We start from the raw sequence: 17,152 nt of genomic DNA on the forward strand, positions 1-17,152 counted from the left end.
CCGTAAACCCAGATGTGTGTGCACTTCAGATTTCAATCTTCGTGTCATTCCACAGTTTTCCTTCTCTCTTTTTCCTCCAAACTGCATTTATTAACAGTATCTTCAATCCCTCCACCCAAATGAGTGGACCTTTGTCTATTCTTGATGATGATGCACAAGCTCCCGGTATCTCTTTCCCTCTCCCTCTTTTGTGTTCGTGGAAACAGAATGCATTGTTTTTTATCTTTATTATTCAGGTCTGTCATCTTAAATGGGCACAGTGAGGTCTCAACAGCTCAGATGTAACAAACACTACCATTGATTTTAATGGAACAGGTTGCACATTAACTGCTCTTGGGCAGAACAATGTGAACATCTGCTCTATATATTGACACTCATGTGGTTTGGTTTTGAACCACCTACTCAGACTATTAACAGAAAAAATTCTCAGAATTTAACAAGATGCTTACTGTATAAATGGATGACTTTTAAACATGCTTTATACTGTTTTTCTGATGACTTTCACCTTTTTTTCCTTGCCTTGCTTTCTCCCGGTCTCTTTTTTTGGGGTATTTGAAAATGGGGTATTTGTTGGGTATAATAAAAAAAAAATTATTTAGGGTAAGTCACTTTTTTGTTTTGATAAAACTAATGATTTTGCATTTTCAGCTTTCACATAACATCAATAATGTTACCAATGGAGAACCCTCTCTTTAAATCTGTATGACCATACCAATGACTGTAGATCTCATATGTTCTGCCCTGATGTTGATCCCCCTTTTGTTTGTGTGTCTGCAGAGCTCCAGAGATCATCTTGGGTCTGCCCTTTTGTGAGGCCATAGATATGTGGTCCCTGGGTTGTGTCATCGCAGAGCTTTTCCTAGGCTGGCCGCTCTACCCCGGAGCATCTGAATATGACCAGGTAAGACATGTCTAAGGCTGTAAAGTGCCATAATGAAACCAGAAAATTCATCAGAATTCCAGACACAAGAACTATTAAATTCCTTCCACCTTTAGAAATTGCGTGAAAATGGGAAATTATCATTATACGAGCAAATCAGTTTTCTTTAGTTTTGTAATGGTAAGAATAAAATATTGTAGCTGTGCACATAAAATTACAACCAGCCATTTGCAATTAGTGATAAGCAATAGTTCTACTAGCACCTACTAATGCCACTTTTCCATTGCATAGTACCCCACGGTTCGGGTCTGCTTACTTTTGAGAGCTTTTCCACTGGGTGCAGTACGTAGTACCCGATACTTTTTTTAGTACCACCTCGTTGGGGATCCAAGCGACATGAGCTGATACCAAAATGTGACACGAAAACACTGTAGATCACCGATTGGCCTGAGAGAATTGTCACTACCAGCATCATCGCTATAATGTAAAAGATTAGCTTTACCCTCATGCTAGCTGTGCTTTGTTGTAAGTTCCCAAACTCTCTTTTAGCGATGAAAAACATCCACAGGTTGAGAATCAGGAACACCATACCAGTTTTTTCCCATTTGTAGCGGCACATTCGCAACGCGCACATATGCTTACATGCAACTTAAATGAGGCTCAGCGGAGCGCATTGACTGATGCCAAAAATGTTTGTACACTCATGTCATGTAAAACAGAGGTAGTTATAAACGCGATGTGCAAACATCTATTTATGGTGGTCAATTTAAATTTTGTTGCAGACTGAGAAATAAATGAATGTATGGGAATGTACAACAACGCTCTCACTTGTATGATGTCACAGCAGTAGGCAGCGCAAATATAACGACATGCCTATAATCCCTCCCACTCCGAAGTGTTACTAAACTCGGTGGAAAAGCTAACCAAGCCAAAGTGAGGTGAGCTGACACAACCTGACCCAAACCAAACCGTGGGAACTAGGCAATGGAAAAGCGCCATTAATGTACCTGTCTTTAAAAGTCTACGTGAAATCAATACTTTACTTTGTTACCGCACATTGACATCAGTTTGACGACATGGGCGTAACTTCTTTTTAACCCCTCCTCTCCAACGTCAGTCTGCGCCAGGCAGCTCCATTTCTGAATAAAACGCCTACATTTCTAGACCCCATAAAAAAAGGCACACTCTCTATTTTTTCTTTCAATATTAGGGCTGCACGATTATGACAGAATTCATAATTGCAGATTATTCGCCTTGATGTTGTAGTTGCGATTATTATTATTATTGCCAATTAATGGATTTGACATTGACGTTTTAAATGTTTTTATCTTTCTGTGAAATGGCTGCATAGTAAATTCTAAACATCCAAAACTAAATAATATAATCATTATATATTGTATCATTATATGTTATAAAAATAACAAATAATTATGGGAATTATGTTGTTAGTACAAAATCCAAAACGAATATGACTACTGTATTTGGTCCCAGAACATACTGGCAAAACGCACAGAAATGAGCACAAATGGACAGCTGCAATTGAGGCTTTTGCTGATTATGTAATTGTTTCATCTGTAATTGTAGTTTTTTCGATTAATTGTGCAGCCCTATTCAATATCCAGTTTCTCTCAGAGTAGTACTGAAGTGGATTCTGACTTGCAGTTCACGCAAACTATAACAAATCAATTTAAAACTATTTTGATATGCGACTATAACATTGCCTACTTAATATTCTGGAGCAAAGTGAATGATTTGACCCCCCCCCACTTTGGAAATGATTTCTGTGGTAACTGTGGTTCAGTAATGTAACCGTTCATAAATGAATTTGACTTTTTCATTTCTATATGATGATCATTTTGAGCGACGGGCAAAAAAGTTTGATTTTGTGCGTGTGGCCCTGCAGCGTGAACTGTTTCATTTCTTAGAAATGGCTGCGAAATCCTTCCTCAATTACTGTTTGTGCTTAAGAGAGAGAGAGAAAACAAATCTGACTGCTGGCTGGGACCCTGCGCTCAGCTCTCCTAAAGTGCTGTGTGGTTGTGCCTGTGTGTCGTGCATCAGACTTTCATCTTTCTGGTTTCTTTGTATTTCTGGATACATGCCACAAACTGCCCAATTAGCCCAAATCATAAGCTCTACAATGGGGCCTTCTCTTGAAAAAAAGAGTCATAACGCATCCCAGGGCCAATGCTCTAGCTCTGAGGAAACTAAAACAAGCTATTTAACCCAGCAAAGGACTTTGCAGATTTGTCTTTGTCACCATTTCTGTTTACCACACACAGGGCCCTATTTTAACGATCTGAAACGCAAGTGCGAAGCGCAACGCGCAAGTGAGTTTGTGGGCGGATCTTGGGCGCTGTTGCTATTTTCCCGGCGTGAGAAATAACTCTTGCGCCGGGCGCAAATCAATAAGGGGTTGGTCTGAAGTAGGTTCATTATTCATAGGTGTGGTTTGGGCGTAACGTCAAATAAACCAATCAGAACGCTATCCAACATTCCCTTTAAACGCAAGGGCGCAAGTTCCATGGCGGGTTGCTATTATTATGATGGATTTACCAGGCGCACGCCAGGAGCGGTTCACAGCCGAGGAGACCGACGTTCTTGTAAGAGCAGTCAAAGACAGAGAAGTTATTTTGTATGGGGATAGGAGAAACCGCCCAAATCAGCGTAGGTTAAACAGGCATGAGAGGAAATAGCCAGTCTCATCAGCTGGCATATCGTTGCGCCAAGTGCTACAATGATGTCAGGAGACGGGGGAATCCCAAGCTTGCCAGCATAAATCGGGCACGCCGTGTAACGGGAGGTGGATCTGCCTCTACACAGACGCCAGCAGAGGACATCGCTGCGTCCACCCTCACCGCTGAAAGGGTTTGGGGGCTTTGAAATCGGACCCAAGAAACGCAAGCAAGGTCCAACCCCAAAGTACTCTTACAAATCAAGTTCACATATATTAAGGTTTCTTGTGAAAACATTTTAATTATTATTTACATAAAATAAACGTAATACAGCCACACAACAAACTTATTATTATTAACTTATGAAAATATTTTAATCGTTATTTGCATGAGAATTTTTTAACGCAGCCACACAATAAATAAAAACTATCACCACAATGCTCACCACTATGATTTCCCTTATCTCGTGTATTAATATTTTTTAGTGTAACAATTTAGGATTTGCAAAAATAACTGTAACGCGCCACTGACTTTAAACTTTTTTTTTCTGGTCAGTGGCGCAATTGTTTTTTGAAACTGCAAAATAGCATCAGGGATGGTTTGCGCCGGAACACGCCTCTTTTTTTGCGCTGAACCGCCCAGGGAGTGCAAGTTCATTCCCTAGTTTGCCGACGTGCGTTTGTGGAGGGAAAAACCCGCTGTGCGCCGGTGCAAAATACGAATGATACATGCGTCACTGACAAAGTCAATTGCGCTGGGTGCAAGATAGGGGCCACAGTGTTTATTTTTTGTGGGTTTTTAAAAATGCAAAAACGTGCTGTTTTCATGTCTGTACCTTTTAATGCAAATGAGCTAATGCTCCTCACTCCCTTACCAAAAGAGACAGTGAGCGCTTTTAGTTAAAATAAATCTGATTCATGTAAATACAGTCTGAGACAATAGTATCTCACTATTGAGATAAAGCGGACAGCGTACAATTCGCTGATGGCGGAAACTATGGTAATGCAGAATTGTCAGTCAGTGGTCATAGGCGGGGCTTTATCAGTGTGACCTCACATTAACAAGAGGATCAAAACGACATGTCTAATAAGACTGCTTTGCTTTAATGTAGATTATAAAATATTTTTTTTCATTGTAGGGTGGTTGTCCTCACACACTGCCAACACACATTTATGTCAAAAACCCTATGAAAATGTAGATTTTGTGTAATAGATGCCCTTTAAGAGAACACTACATTGTTAACTCATCTTCATTTGTTGCAAATTTGTTGTTTGAATTTCTTTCATTATGTGCAAAACAAAACAATCACTCAGTCCTTTTGAGTTTCATAGAGAAAAGGTCACACAGGCTTGCAACAACATTCGGTTAAGTAAACGATGACAGTACTTTGTTTTCAGACCAGCCGTTCCTTTTAAAACCGAGCATGAGAAGTTTAGCTCATTTCTAATTACGCCACTTTGGAAGCTTGAGTGAGATTCGTCCATGAGCGACTGAAAAAAGCTGTGATTTTATTTCACAAGATGCTAAACGAGCCAGCGTGGTGATCAAGGTCTCTTGAGCAGGCAGCTATGAGCTCAGTCTGAGCATAAGAGATTCCTGTGGAAGAGATTATTATTATGGTGGATTCTTTCGTCTGCCAAGCTCTTGTGTTTAAGTCTTTCAGGTGTGTGAATGGCATTCTGTGTAATTGCGGCGCCCGGGCAGACCTGTAAAAAGAGTTTTGGCAGGGGAAATGAATCTCGTGGAGACGGCGTTCATCACAGATGTTGTTTACTGGGCTTGTAATGGTGGAGTGCTGAAGTTTTGTCATCAGTGTGGCAGCCAAGTGACTGATATGTTTTCGGGAAGATAAAATACTGTCAACCTGTTTTAACACGGTTACGTTTTTCCCTGATGTCTATTTTATTTATAAAATATAAGACTTTTTGCACTAAAAACAAAAGATTTTAAAGGGACACTCCATTTTTTTTAAATATGTTAATTTTACATTGTGTACTTAGACCGACGGAAAATTAAAAGTTGCGATTTTCTAGGCTGATATTGCTGGGAACTATATTCTCATTCTGGCGTAATAATCAAGGACTTTGCTGTTGTAACATGGCTGCAGCAGGCGTAGTGATATTACGCACTGCCCGAAAATAGTCCCCTTGGTTATTTTTAATATTTTAAAACTATTTTAACTATTTTAAGGCGCTGCATAATACCATTGCGCCTGCTGCAGCCATGTTACGGCAGCAAATTCATTGATCATGTTACGGCAGCAAGTAATTCTACCGTATGAAAATGCAGCTTTTAATGTCATATTTTGCCAGTTTAGCTATAGAAGCACCATATCTCATCCTCCTGTTTACCTTTTAAAATTATACTGTTTGTGGCTATTGTACCTTTAAGACCTTTGAATGTAACCTCTATACAGTATGTATTTTATATGCTTGTGTGGTAGAGCATTGCAATAGCAGCACAAAACATCATGGGTTAACACGAATATAAGATAACACAAATACTGATAAAAATGTATACTGTATATTTGGATAAAAGCATCTGCCAAATGCATAAATGTAATGTATATGTAATTTAACCTCTAATATGATTGGCTAACCATATTCTTGCCTACTGCTCAATATGTAGATGGTCATACACGAAATGTCTTACGCTTCTGGCTGTAATGCCATGATGATTTCGAATGGCCTATTTTTGCAGCTTAGTTTCAATAAATGTTCTGCCCTGACTGGGGAAGGGAGCTTAATTTTAGTGCTCACACTAGATTGTAATGCAAAATTATTTCATACCCCGAAACGAATATAGGGAACAGGATATTATGTCACGCTCGAAGGCTTCTGTTTTGAATAAATAATAGTACGAAATGTTTTTCATAGCAGTGCAGAAATACTGCTTTGAAGTTAGTAGTCGGTCATCTATGGAGCTTTCCAAATCTAACGTTCAACTTTAGGAACTAGGCCAATCTCGGAACCTCATGTGGTTGTGATTCAGCTTTCTTGCGTTCATATGTGTTAATGTAAAAATCTACTTTATATCTTGCATCAGATCAATCTCAGATATTTGAGGCAGGTGGTTAAGTAAAAAATAAAAAGAGGGATTGGGTACATCAGCTGAAAACAAATGTATGACCAGTTGTAGGTCTCAAACCATCTGTGTTTTTGTCTTCCATCAGATTCGGTACATCTCTCAAACGCAAGGTTTGCCAGCAGAGTATCTGTTAAGTGCAGGGACGAAAACCACCAGGTTTTTCAACAGAGACCCCGAGTCCACCTATCCTCTGTGGAGACTAAAGGTAAAATTGTTTTTCTTCTTCACTTCTTCTTGCTGTTCTCAAATATAATATGCAGTGACAGTGCAAAAGCTGTCTTCAATACTTTCTCTGCTTTAATATTTTAAAAAGTAAATTGACTTATCCACTTTAGCCTGTAAACAAACCAGCAGGCTAATGTGAGCAAAATGGATTTGTGAGAGAGGACTTGGCAACCAGAGTGACATGGAATAAATCCCACTAAATGGACCACGCTGAAGTCTCTAAAACTCTCCATCTTTCACGCCGTCCCTGCTTTATTTCGCCCACAATGCTTCATTTTAACTGGGTTGGTGGCTGATTGTCCATAGTCATTAGTTTTTTTCTCTAGATTAACTGTTGCTGAGCTTTGAGAGCTTTGCATTGTGAACCCTAAATGTAAAACATTGTATTATTGAACATCTCGACAAGAAAATTCTCAGTTTAAGTGTCAACTTTGTCTCATATTTTTTTCTTAAAATTCATGAGGATGAAAAATATAGAAACAAATAAGACAGGTGGCAACACACTGCAAAAATTGATTTTCAAGAAAAAAAATTCTTAGTATTTTTGTCTTGTTTTCAGTAAAAAATATATAAAAATTATTAAATTAAGATGCTTTTTCTTGATGAGCAAAATGACCCAAGAAAATAAGTCTAGTTTTAGACCACAAATATCAAATTTAAGTGATTTTGTGCATAAAACAAGCAAAAAAATCTGCCAATGTGGTAAGCAAAAAAATCTTTAAAAAATTTCTTAAACCCAAAATTCAAGAGAAATTTGTTAGAATTTTTAGATATTTTTACTAAAAACAAGACAAAAATACTAAGTTTTCTTGAAAATATTTTTTTATGGCTTTCCTACTTAGTATTTTTGTCTTATTTTCAGTAAAAATATCTAAAAATTCTTAAAATAAGATGTATTTTCTTGATGAGCAAAATGACCTAGGAAAATAAGTGTAGTTTTTAGACAAAAAATATAAACTTTAAGTAAATCAGTGCTTAAAGCAAGCAAAAAGATCTACCAATGGAATAAGAAAAATATTCTCGAAATAAGTGTTTTTAAAAAAAGTAAACTTATTTCAAGAAAACTGTTCTTATTCCATTGGCAGATTTTTTGCATGTTTTAAGCACTAATTTACTAAAAGTTTATATTTTTTGTCTAAAAACTACACTTATTTTCCCCAGTCATTTTGCTCATCAAGAAAATACATCTTAGCAAAACGACCCAAGAAAATAAATCTAGTTTTAAGACCAAAAATATCAAATTTAAATGATTTTGTGCATAAAACAAGCAAAAATTCTGCCAATGGGGTAAGCAAAAAATCTTGAAAAAAATTTTAAACACTAAATTCAAGAAAAATTTGCTTACCCCATTGGCAGATTTTCTTTGCTTGTTTTATGCACAAAATAACTTCAATTTGATATTTTTGGTCTAAAAACTAGACTTATTTTCTTGGGTCATTCTGCTCATCAAGAAAAAAGATTTTAATTTAAGAATTTTTAGATATTTTTCCTAAAAACATGACAAAAATACTAAGATTTTTTATAGTGTAGAAATGAATGTGGATAACGCAGTCCAAAAAATTCGGAAACTGAGATAGTTTAATCTGCACATAAATCTCTGAATTGATTTCAAATAATGGCATTTGATAAATCTGAGCACAGTTTGAGATCGCCATTTAATCTCATTGTTGTCAGGTAGAAACTACTGAGCAGGGGTGGCCGGTGACTTATTTTTTCGAGGGCACACGATGCGAGGTTTGCACAACATTTGTGTGGTTTTGTAATTTCAAAATATATGTTTGGCGCGTCGAGTGAACCTATGTGCATCATGTGTTTTTTCAAAATAAGTGCCTGCTGCAGACACATCTAAAGGGTTTATGATAAGAGACGCTTACGTTTGCCAGATTTTGCTGTTAAGGGAGTGTCTTGCGTGTATTTTGTGAACGTGAGCGTATCTTTTATCATAAATGGTTTTGACGCGTGTGCAGCAGGCACTTATTTTGACAAAACACGTGATGCACATGGTTCACATGACACAACAAACACATATTTTGAAAACACGAGCAACACACATGACACTCAGAACACATATTTGGAATTTGCGGTCCTCGGAAGATCAGTCACTAGCCACCACTGCTACTGAGATAATAGATATTAGAGATTTCAATTGTGTTTTTTTTCATGCTGCAATGAAAGTTTCCACACAGGGGTCATCGTTGATCTGTAGTATCTACTGACAACAGGGGCGGTGTTTGCGTATGCATCCAGACAAAACACCAGAAATCAAAAGGCTATAATGAAGCTCATTAAAAATTATGTTAAATATTTTCAGTAGAACATATCTGAACATCACTAATATGGATAATTTACACGTGTGCTCGACTTCATGCTATAATACAGGAACCGACATGTGGATGACATCAACGTGCCGCGAGAGCGGTTTGAAAGCAAACTCTTCCGATGATTTCTCGCCTCACGCTCGCGGTACTTTGATGTCATCAACCTGTCGTTCTTGCAGCGCAGCTTGAATTGTGCAGGAGGTTTCATGATGACCGCACTTGCAATCTTTATTTTCGCAAGTAAAGTCCTTTTTTTGTTTTAACATTCAAACAGACTCACGGTTCTCCCCCACACTCGCGCAATACATATTGCATACATTATTCCAGAAGTAAAATGATTTGTTCTCTGTGGATAAATAAACATGTTCTCTTACACTGGGAAATTGTAGCGCAGTCGAAGTGAATTGTATTAATTATTTGCGCGCGTTTTTGAATATGGCGACTTGTGGAATAAAAACTGCACGACGACAAAAGGTAAGACTTGTTTTTGCATTTAGCCCTGTTTTACTAAGAGTTTTATTTAGTGTTTTAGTCTTAGTTGGTTAGCTGGCTGGGTTAACTACGTGTGCTCTATTACATTAAGTCTTTATTGTGTTTTTATAAGTGTTTATTGGCGGCTGTCATGACAAGATTTGTGAAGGGATGTTACAGTATGTTTTGATATTATCTTGCTTTAGTTTATCTGTTGCTGGAGTTGCACTTAGTTAAGGATGACAACATTTGAAAAGCATTTTAAACAACCATGATTTCTATTTTTGTTTTTCATTTGTATTGCTTCCGTATTGTTGTCAGTAAGTGTACATCCGTGCAATCATAGTATGATTTTATACAGGTTGGTGGAGTATGTACACATATGGATATATAATGTGGTTTCATAGATTCGTTATTTGAATGGCCTTCTTGTACGAAGAATTTTTGCCATACCCTAGGTTTTCGTGAAACGCCGCCACTGACTGACAAACTTTCTTTTGTACTTGCAGACACCTGAAGACCACGAAGCAGAGACGGGAATCAAGTCAAAAGAGGCTCGCAAGTATATCTTCAACTGTTTGGATGACATGGCTCAGGTAAGAGTCCGTACCATTGTACACACAACAAACCCGGTGTCCGCCTCAACTAGAAGCCGAAATCTGTCTACAATAGCACCTTTCCTTTCACCCTTACTCTCAAAATGTTTTGTCCCTGATTCTGTGTGAAGAAAACAGTGGTGTTATGTAACTGAGGACACGATGCGAAAGCACAATGGTGAAGTAATGTTGCATGGGAACCTTACTCCCCCGAGTGCTATTCAGCGCTAAGACACATGACTTATGACCTTTAGCTTGCTGTGAGTTATTTAAATCAACACGCTCCATCACCGGCCAGTCATCTTGATGTCTGAACTGGCCGGGTCACGCTGTTGCCAACAATGATGCAAAGCTCAGTTTCAGTTTCCCATAAGAAACGACTCTATCCAACTGTATCAGATTATAACAGCTGATCCGATTTACAGCCAATCCGGTACATTTATAAAAATATGCTTGCGCTTAGATACGCTTGATCCATCACACTTACGTGCTTTAGATCGTCATTGTTTTACAAGAATTACATCAGAGCTGCATTTTTAGGTCAGGTCTATAAACATATTTTACACGTGCTTGAATTATGTATGAGTTTTGAGACATTCACAATGCAATGACATGCAAAATCCATTGCGTACAAATATTCACAGAATATTAAAGCAGTTCATTATACTGGGCTTGTAAATAGATTGGTTGTTATAGTTGGTAAGTATATTATATATGTTATGTTTTATTTATAATGTGCTCCTGATAGTTTAGTGGTAGAGCAAAAAAGTAATGGGTTCGAACCAAGATGCAACCTTCAGATCTCTCTGATGAAGCCAATACGGAAGTGACTTAAACTGCAATTCATCAACTGGCCACTAGAGGCTGACTCCAAAAGGGAGTCAAATACCATAGACCCCCATGTTAAAATGCCCAACTTCACAGGTAAAAATATATGTTATATGTTTACAGCCTGGTACAAAACGTGTTTTTGGTCTATATAGCTAATTTTGACCTTCATGACAACTGTGAGGGGGTGAATTTTTTGTAACTTATCCGTAAATTATATTAAGCCTTAAAGTTCTGCATAAGGGCGTGGACACTTGAGTGACGTTTGAACTACCACTGCTATCACTACAGTCGAGCTAGGCGGGTGTGGTTTAGCAACCAGCCACCGCAGCTTCACCCACATCCCGCCTCTTTACCCATTTTCATTTTATCCGCGAGTGATGCACGAGATGGTGACGGCAGGCACCGCCTACTATTGGCTTCAAAAAAGCTCTTCGTAAACCTATAGGTGACGGCACCGACATTACGTCCATATTTTTTACTGTCTATGGTTCAAACCCAGGAAGCACACATTCTAATAAAAAATAAATGCCTTGTAATGCACTGTTAAGCCACCTTTCCACTGCACACGACATCCGATAAACCGGAAGTCATTAATTTCCTATGGAGAGTCGCAAAGGGGCTGCGTGAGGTGCCGAGATCTGTTTTGAGAGTTGGATCCGCTAAAAATGTTTTACACGCATGTGATATGCCAACCGGAGGTGATGTATTTCTATGTATTCCAATCAAAAACTGTGTGTGAGGTGAAAATTATTAATGCTTTTTATTGACCTTAATAAGTAACACTTGAATCCTTTAAAAAAACTATTTATTACTGATTAGTAATACATTATTAATTTAATATGCGTATGTTATTATTTTAATCTTGTCTCCATAAGTTCGCTCCAAAATATATTGGCAGCCTTTGTTATATATGCATAGCTGTTTATTGTTTAATTCATTTTGCATTTATTTATTTATTCCACTATGGCAAATATGTAGCCTCTTGCTCTGGATTGGACTTCTCTCCCATGTTACGATTAAACTGAAACTTCATTACGACAATCGCTTCCATATGTCGTGTGCAGTGGAAAGGCGACCTTAGTCACTTTCGATAAAAGCGTCTGCCAGATGCATACATGTAAATGTAATAACAACATGTTGCATGAAAAAACCAGGATTGAATAGCTTAAATAGCATACAATATGCATAAAAGACTCACATTTGTACTGCTGACCAGTTTATCTGATGGTTGACTGGTTTGCCAGATAAACAGCAGGGTGGTATAAAAATGTGTCTAAAAAGATTTGCTGGAGCGCTTGGTTTTTACAAGCATCAGCAATATATTTTTAACCCTGATATGATAATAAACTAACAATGACTTCAGTTGCTTCTGCGCTGTGATAATTAAAAGCGTATTATAAGTTTTGATTATGATTTTTTAATGATGAAAATAAATTATATATATATTAAGTTTCCTTATTTTTTTTCCACATACTGACAGGATAAATCTCTGCCATTCTTTGCCTCTCAAGACTTTTTCAGAAGCTCGGCTGCAAGTTTGAAAGCAAATATATCAAATGCGGAAGGTTATTACAGAGGAAAACAATCTGACTTTTTGATTGACAGACCTGCATGCATTTACAGAGCTGTATGTGCCAAGCAATGCAGGACACTGGAGTTATTCACACCAAAATGCTTACGTGTATTTTTTACAAATACTGTTGAGAAAAAATACAGTTGACAGATTTCATAATTTTAACGGCCAGGATTGTGTTAGACACGTTCGGTTCTTAAAGATTACTGCGGTCACAATTATCTATGCCTCCTGAATTTAAGGAGTAGCAAAGTCAGACACACATTTTACACTGAGTTTACAAATATTGCACCTTATTCGTCTAATCCCACCGCATTTAACTTTTCACCTTATGCAGGAATCAGATTTGATTTCACTTTTTTTGCTTATTTGGGGATAGGAACGCCTCTGCATAACATTAAACACGATAATGTTAAAAACCAAAGATATTGGATATAACAAAATTGTGCACTCCTATAACTATGAGTAGGAGACGCTCAATATGGGAACTATTGCGACAGAATCACATTTGTTTTATCCTATTTGCTATGTGCAGGTGAATATGACCACAGATTTGGAAGGCAGCGATATGTTGGCGGAGAAAGCGGACAGGAGAGAGTTCATCGACCTGCTGACCAAGATGCTAACCATCGACGCAGACAAAAGAATCACGCCTATAGAGACGCTCAACCACCCCTTTGTCACAATGACACATTTGCTGGACTTCCCGCACAGCGCACAGTCAGTCGAGCTATATATACACTAGCAGTGGCACATCTTCATATGGAGAGTGTTGTATGGTTTTATGATACTGTATGGATCATTGACTTTGTCCTCCTTTATTCCTGCAGCGTCAAATCCTGCTTCCAGAACATGGAGATTTGCAAACGTCGGATAAACATGTACGATACCGTCAATCAGAGCAAGACCCCCTTTATTACACATGTAGCCCCCAGCACCTCTACCAATCTCACCATGACCTTCAACAACCAGCTTAACACTGTGCACAGTCAGGTCAGTATTTATGCACACACATATACCTGTTCATCTAAAGCACATTTTTTCTTTCTAATTTTCTTAAATTAATCTTGTTGTTATAGTTACGATTATTCTAATTCTAGTCCTAATCATACATTAATACATCTTATAAAAAGGTTAGTTCCAGTTCCTTAATCTGATTGGTAAATACCTTTGTTTACTTATGAAAAAACACAGCTATTACTGCTGTGCCCAACGATTCTGTGAATCATTGCACAGCATTCTTAGCAATGTAATATACGTAAAAAAAATTTGGCCTTGTACACACTGCAAACTTTCGGGAGTGACAACCGCATTTAAATGCGGGAGTGAATCCCCTAAATGTTCGTTTCATGTCTGTACGGAACAAGACTCAAGGGGATCGCACACCGGCCGCGCCGCGCAGCGCCGTTCTAAAAAAATCTAACACATAGTTTTCTATGAGTATACGCACACCGGCGCCGCCAGGTGGCGCCTGTCCGTGCCGTCCAGCTGTGACTCAGGAAGTTACTCAAATCCCTGTCGCGCCACACAGCGCCATTCACATAGTTTAAGATTAAATAACATCATATTTGTCCCAAATCATTAACGATTACATTGGCTGCTAACATATATTTTGCATTTTGAAGTAGACGCTATCTGACGAAGCTTGCGCTATTTAATGTGCACTTCCGGTTTACAATACCTCTGAGTTGTCCTAGAAGCGACTCGACGCGGCACGGCGCTGAGCTGCGCGGCCGGTGCGATCCCCTTCACTCACGAAAATGTGAAGATTGACACAGAGATAACCATAGAAACGTTCTGCCGTCTCGCGTGCTTATCACTCACAGCTTTGTTTTTTTTTTTCTTACAAGATCTGGAAACACTAGTCAGCAAACGCTCGTGCCTCAGTCATTTTCCGCACCGCGCATACAGAAGACTTTTTCCCCTTCTAGGCATTTATTTTTTCAGAAGAGAATGCAAGTGTCCATGATGCACGTTTAAATACTTTATTAACTACTAGTTGTTCAGTTCGGTTATGTACACACTATGCAGAGTCTCTGTTATTGCGGTTGTCACTACCTGCATTTTGCGGGAGTTAATTCGGTTGTAGAATGCGGTTGTCAGTCCCATAAATTACTGAACTGTGTGTGTACAGAACAGGATTAAGCATTAAAATGTGAAGGGACAACCAAATTAATATGCAGTGTGTACGAGACCCCTGTTGCTGTTTAGTCAGTCAGGGACTATTTTTTCCAGCGGAAGGAGAGATTTTACTCAATTTACTTCATGAAAGTTGAGCTGATGCATATTTGTTGCTTTAATATTTGTATTGTGTATGGTTACTGTTTTATAAAAGCAATAAGGTACTTGAGGCTAGTAAACAAGTCATGGTTTAAAGGGTTGCATTGACTTGTTGTGCCTAACAACGCCCTTCAGCCGTGACTTATTCCCTTTTACAACACAGCCTCTCATACCTTATGCTTATGGCTTTTCTAGAAACATAAAGCACTTAAAAAAAAACATTTTCTAGATCAGTACAGTATTTGCATCATTTTCTACAAAACTTGTTTTTTAAAAAGTTGAATTGTTGTTTTCAGACAATACTGTTTATTTTTGGCTAGTAGTTTTTCTTATTTTAAGCATAAATCTAACAGGTTGGTGAGGTTTGTGTTTAAACCAAGAAAATATTATAACTGGAAAATAAGACTTGAAGCGATACTCCAGCCAAATTTTGGCAAGATTTACTCACCCACATGCAATACGAGATACATATGTCCATTATCTTTCAGAAAAGCACATTTTGGGTTATTTGACTAAATGTCCTTGCTCTTCCCTGCTTTATAATGGTAGAAAACAGAGATCAGGGAACAACGTTTGACTTTACACCCCAAAAAAGTGCATTCATCCTTCACAAAGGTAATCCACATGGGGGTTAATAAAGATTGTGTAAGAAAAATATTCATATCTTCCTCTAATGACGCATCTTGGTACTTAGTCTAAGATGGTGTCATTACCGGAAGCTAGTTATTATAGTTTATTATGTTTAAATTTTTAAGACCTTTATACAGCCTTGTGGATTATTTCTGTGAAGGATGGATGGACTTTTTTGGCTTTAAAGTCAAACGTTTTTCCCTGATTTTTACCATTATAAGCTTGGAAAAGCAAGGACATTTACTAAAATAACTCCAAATGTGTTCATCTGAAAGGAAAAGGTGATGGACATGTAGAGTAAATCATGGGGTAATTTTGATATTTGTTTGCAGTATCGCTTTAAAATCTTTTTTAACTGTGTAAATAAATGGCTTATTTCGTCTACGAGTCTATGAATAAGTGTACGTTTACATTTAGTTTTTGAATTTGTTAAAACATCAAGGGCCTTCTTTCACCCCATGTTTTCATAGAAACATTCACACGCTCACATCGACCAGCTGCACATTTTCCTCAGTATCTGAAATTGATAACTGTAATCAGCAAAACCGAAACATTTCCCTTTTCCCGGTTCAGTTTGATTTCCCTTAAAGCTGCAGTTAATAAATCGCATTGCATGCAAAGACTCGCTTGAAACGGGGCAATCCAATGAAACGAGTGTAGCGTTGCCCCATAAACCACTGGCCGTATCGGATAACTTCCTCCAGTGGCCGAAAGCATAAGTCGTACCATGGGCCATTTGGGCCGTGTGCAGGCCTCCATCACAATGTGCTTAATAACAACACGACAGCTTCTACTTCCTGCTTGGCTTGCGTTTTACTACGACACAGCCTAGAGGATTGCACCACTTTGTTTTCCTCTCTTCTTTTGTTTCCTTCTGTTTTGCCTCTGTGCAGTTTAGCTTCACCGGGGAGCGTTTGCCTAAACTGCTGACATAGAGCCAGGCATGTATCCCATGATGCCTTTCATTCCTTAGATCCGCTCAGACTGGGACTTCCTCCCTTGGAATAAACAATGGTTAAAGTCAAAAAGTCATACAGCTGTAAAGTTATACAACTTTATGTAATATGCTGATATGAACGTTGTGTATAATCTGTTTGGGGCGTAGGTTTATGCTATCATTGTGTTTGTGTGTGTAAGTCTGAGGCAAACCTCATGTAGCATTAGTCAGCTGTGAGGCTGAAGTGTTTATTTTGTGTGATGAATGCCATGGCGGCGTATTGATTAACTTTCTCCCCTGGTGCTCGTCGGCCTTGCTTAACGGAGAAAATGAAAAATGAAAAGGCCTATACTGAATTCTCTCCATACAAACCTTAATGAAAAGTCTATAATTACTAGCGTTGGCATGAGATGAAACGCTATCGCTTTGGAGCCAGATGAAAGTGTATAACAATATCCTACGATAAACGAAAAGGTTTTGAAAAGATCAGGTTATCAAAGATGAAAACGTGTTTTCTTTTGTTTATTGTATTCTTCAGTTTCACTAAGTGTCTACGTGTAAATGCAGTCACACGGACAGTTGTGGTAAACCTCGTTTTGCAAAATTCTTGTGAGATTTGCATTCAATGGTTTAGGTTTGTGAATGCATG

The 17,152-nt window shown here is 38.2% G+C and overlaps 1 protein-coding gene across 2 annotated transcripts in view; it reads left to right on the forward strand.

The window, feature by feature from the left end:
- Window positions 1–17,152, forward strand: part of hipk2 (homeodomain interacting protein kinase 2) — a 120,069-nt gene that overhangs the window by 80,895 nt on the left and 22,022 nt on the right. For both annotated transcript variants that reach the window (XM_065283494.2, XM_065283493.2), the window contains exons 3-7: window positions 778–901; window positions 6,728–6,847; window positions 10,166–10,252; window positions 13,192–13,376; window positions 13,487–13,649. In XM_065283494.2, the coding sequence (XP_065139566.1) occupies window positions 778–901; window positions 6,728–6,847; window positions 10,166–10,252; window positions 13,192–13,376; window positions 13,487–13,649 (679 nt within the window). The remainder of the gene's footprint in view (window positions 1–777; window positions 902–6,727; window positions 6,848–10,165; window positions 10,253–13,191; window positions 13,377–13,486; window positions 13,650–17,152) is intronic.

Source organism: Paramisgurnus dabryanus, chromosome 9 (genome assembly GCF_030506205.2).
Source record: "Paramisgurnus dabryanus chromosome 9, PD_genome_1.1, whole genome shotgun sequence".
In the NCBI taxonomy this organism is placed as follows: domain Eukaryota; kingdom Metazoa; phylum Chordata; class Actinopteri; order Cypriniformes; family Cobitidae; genus Paramisgurnus; species Paramisgurnus dabryanus.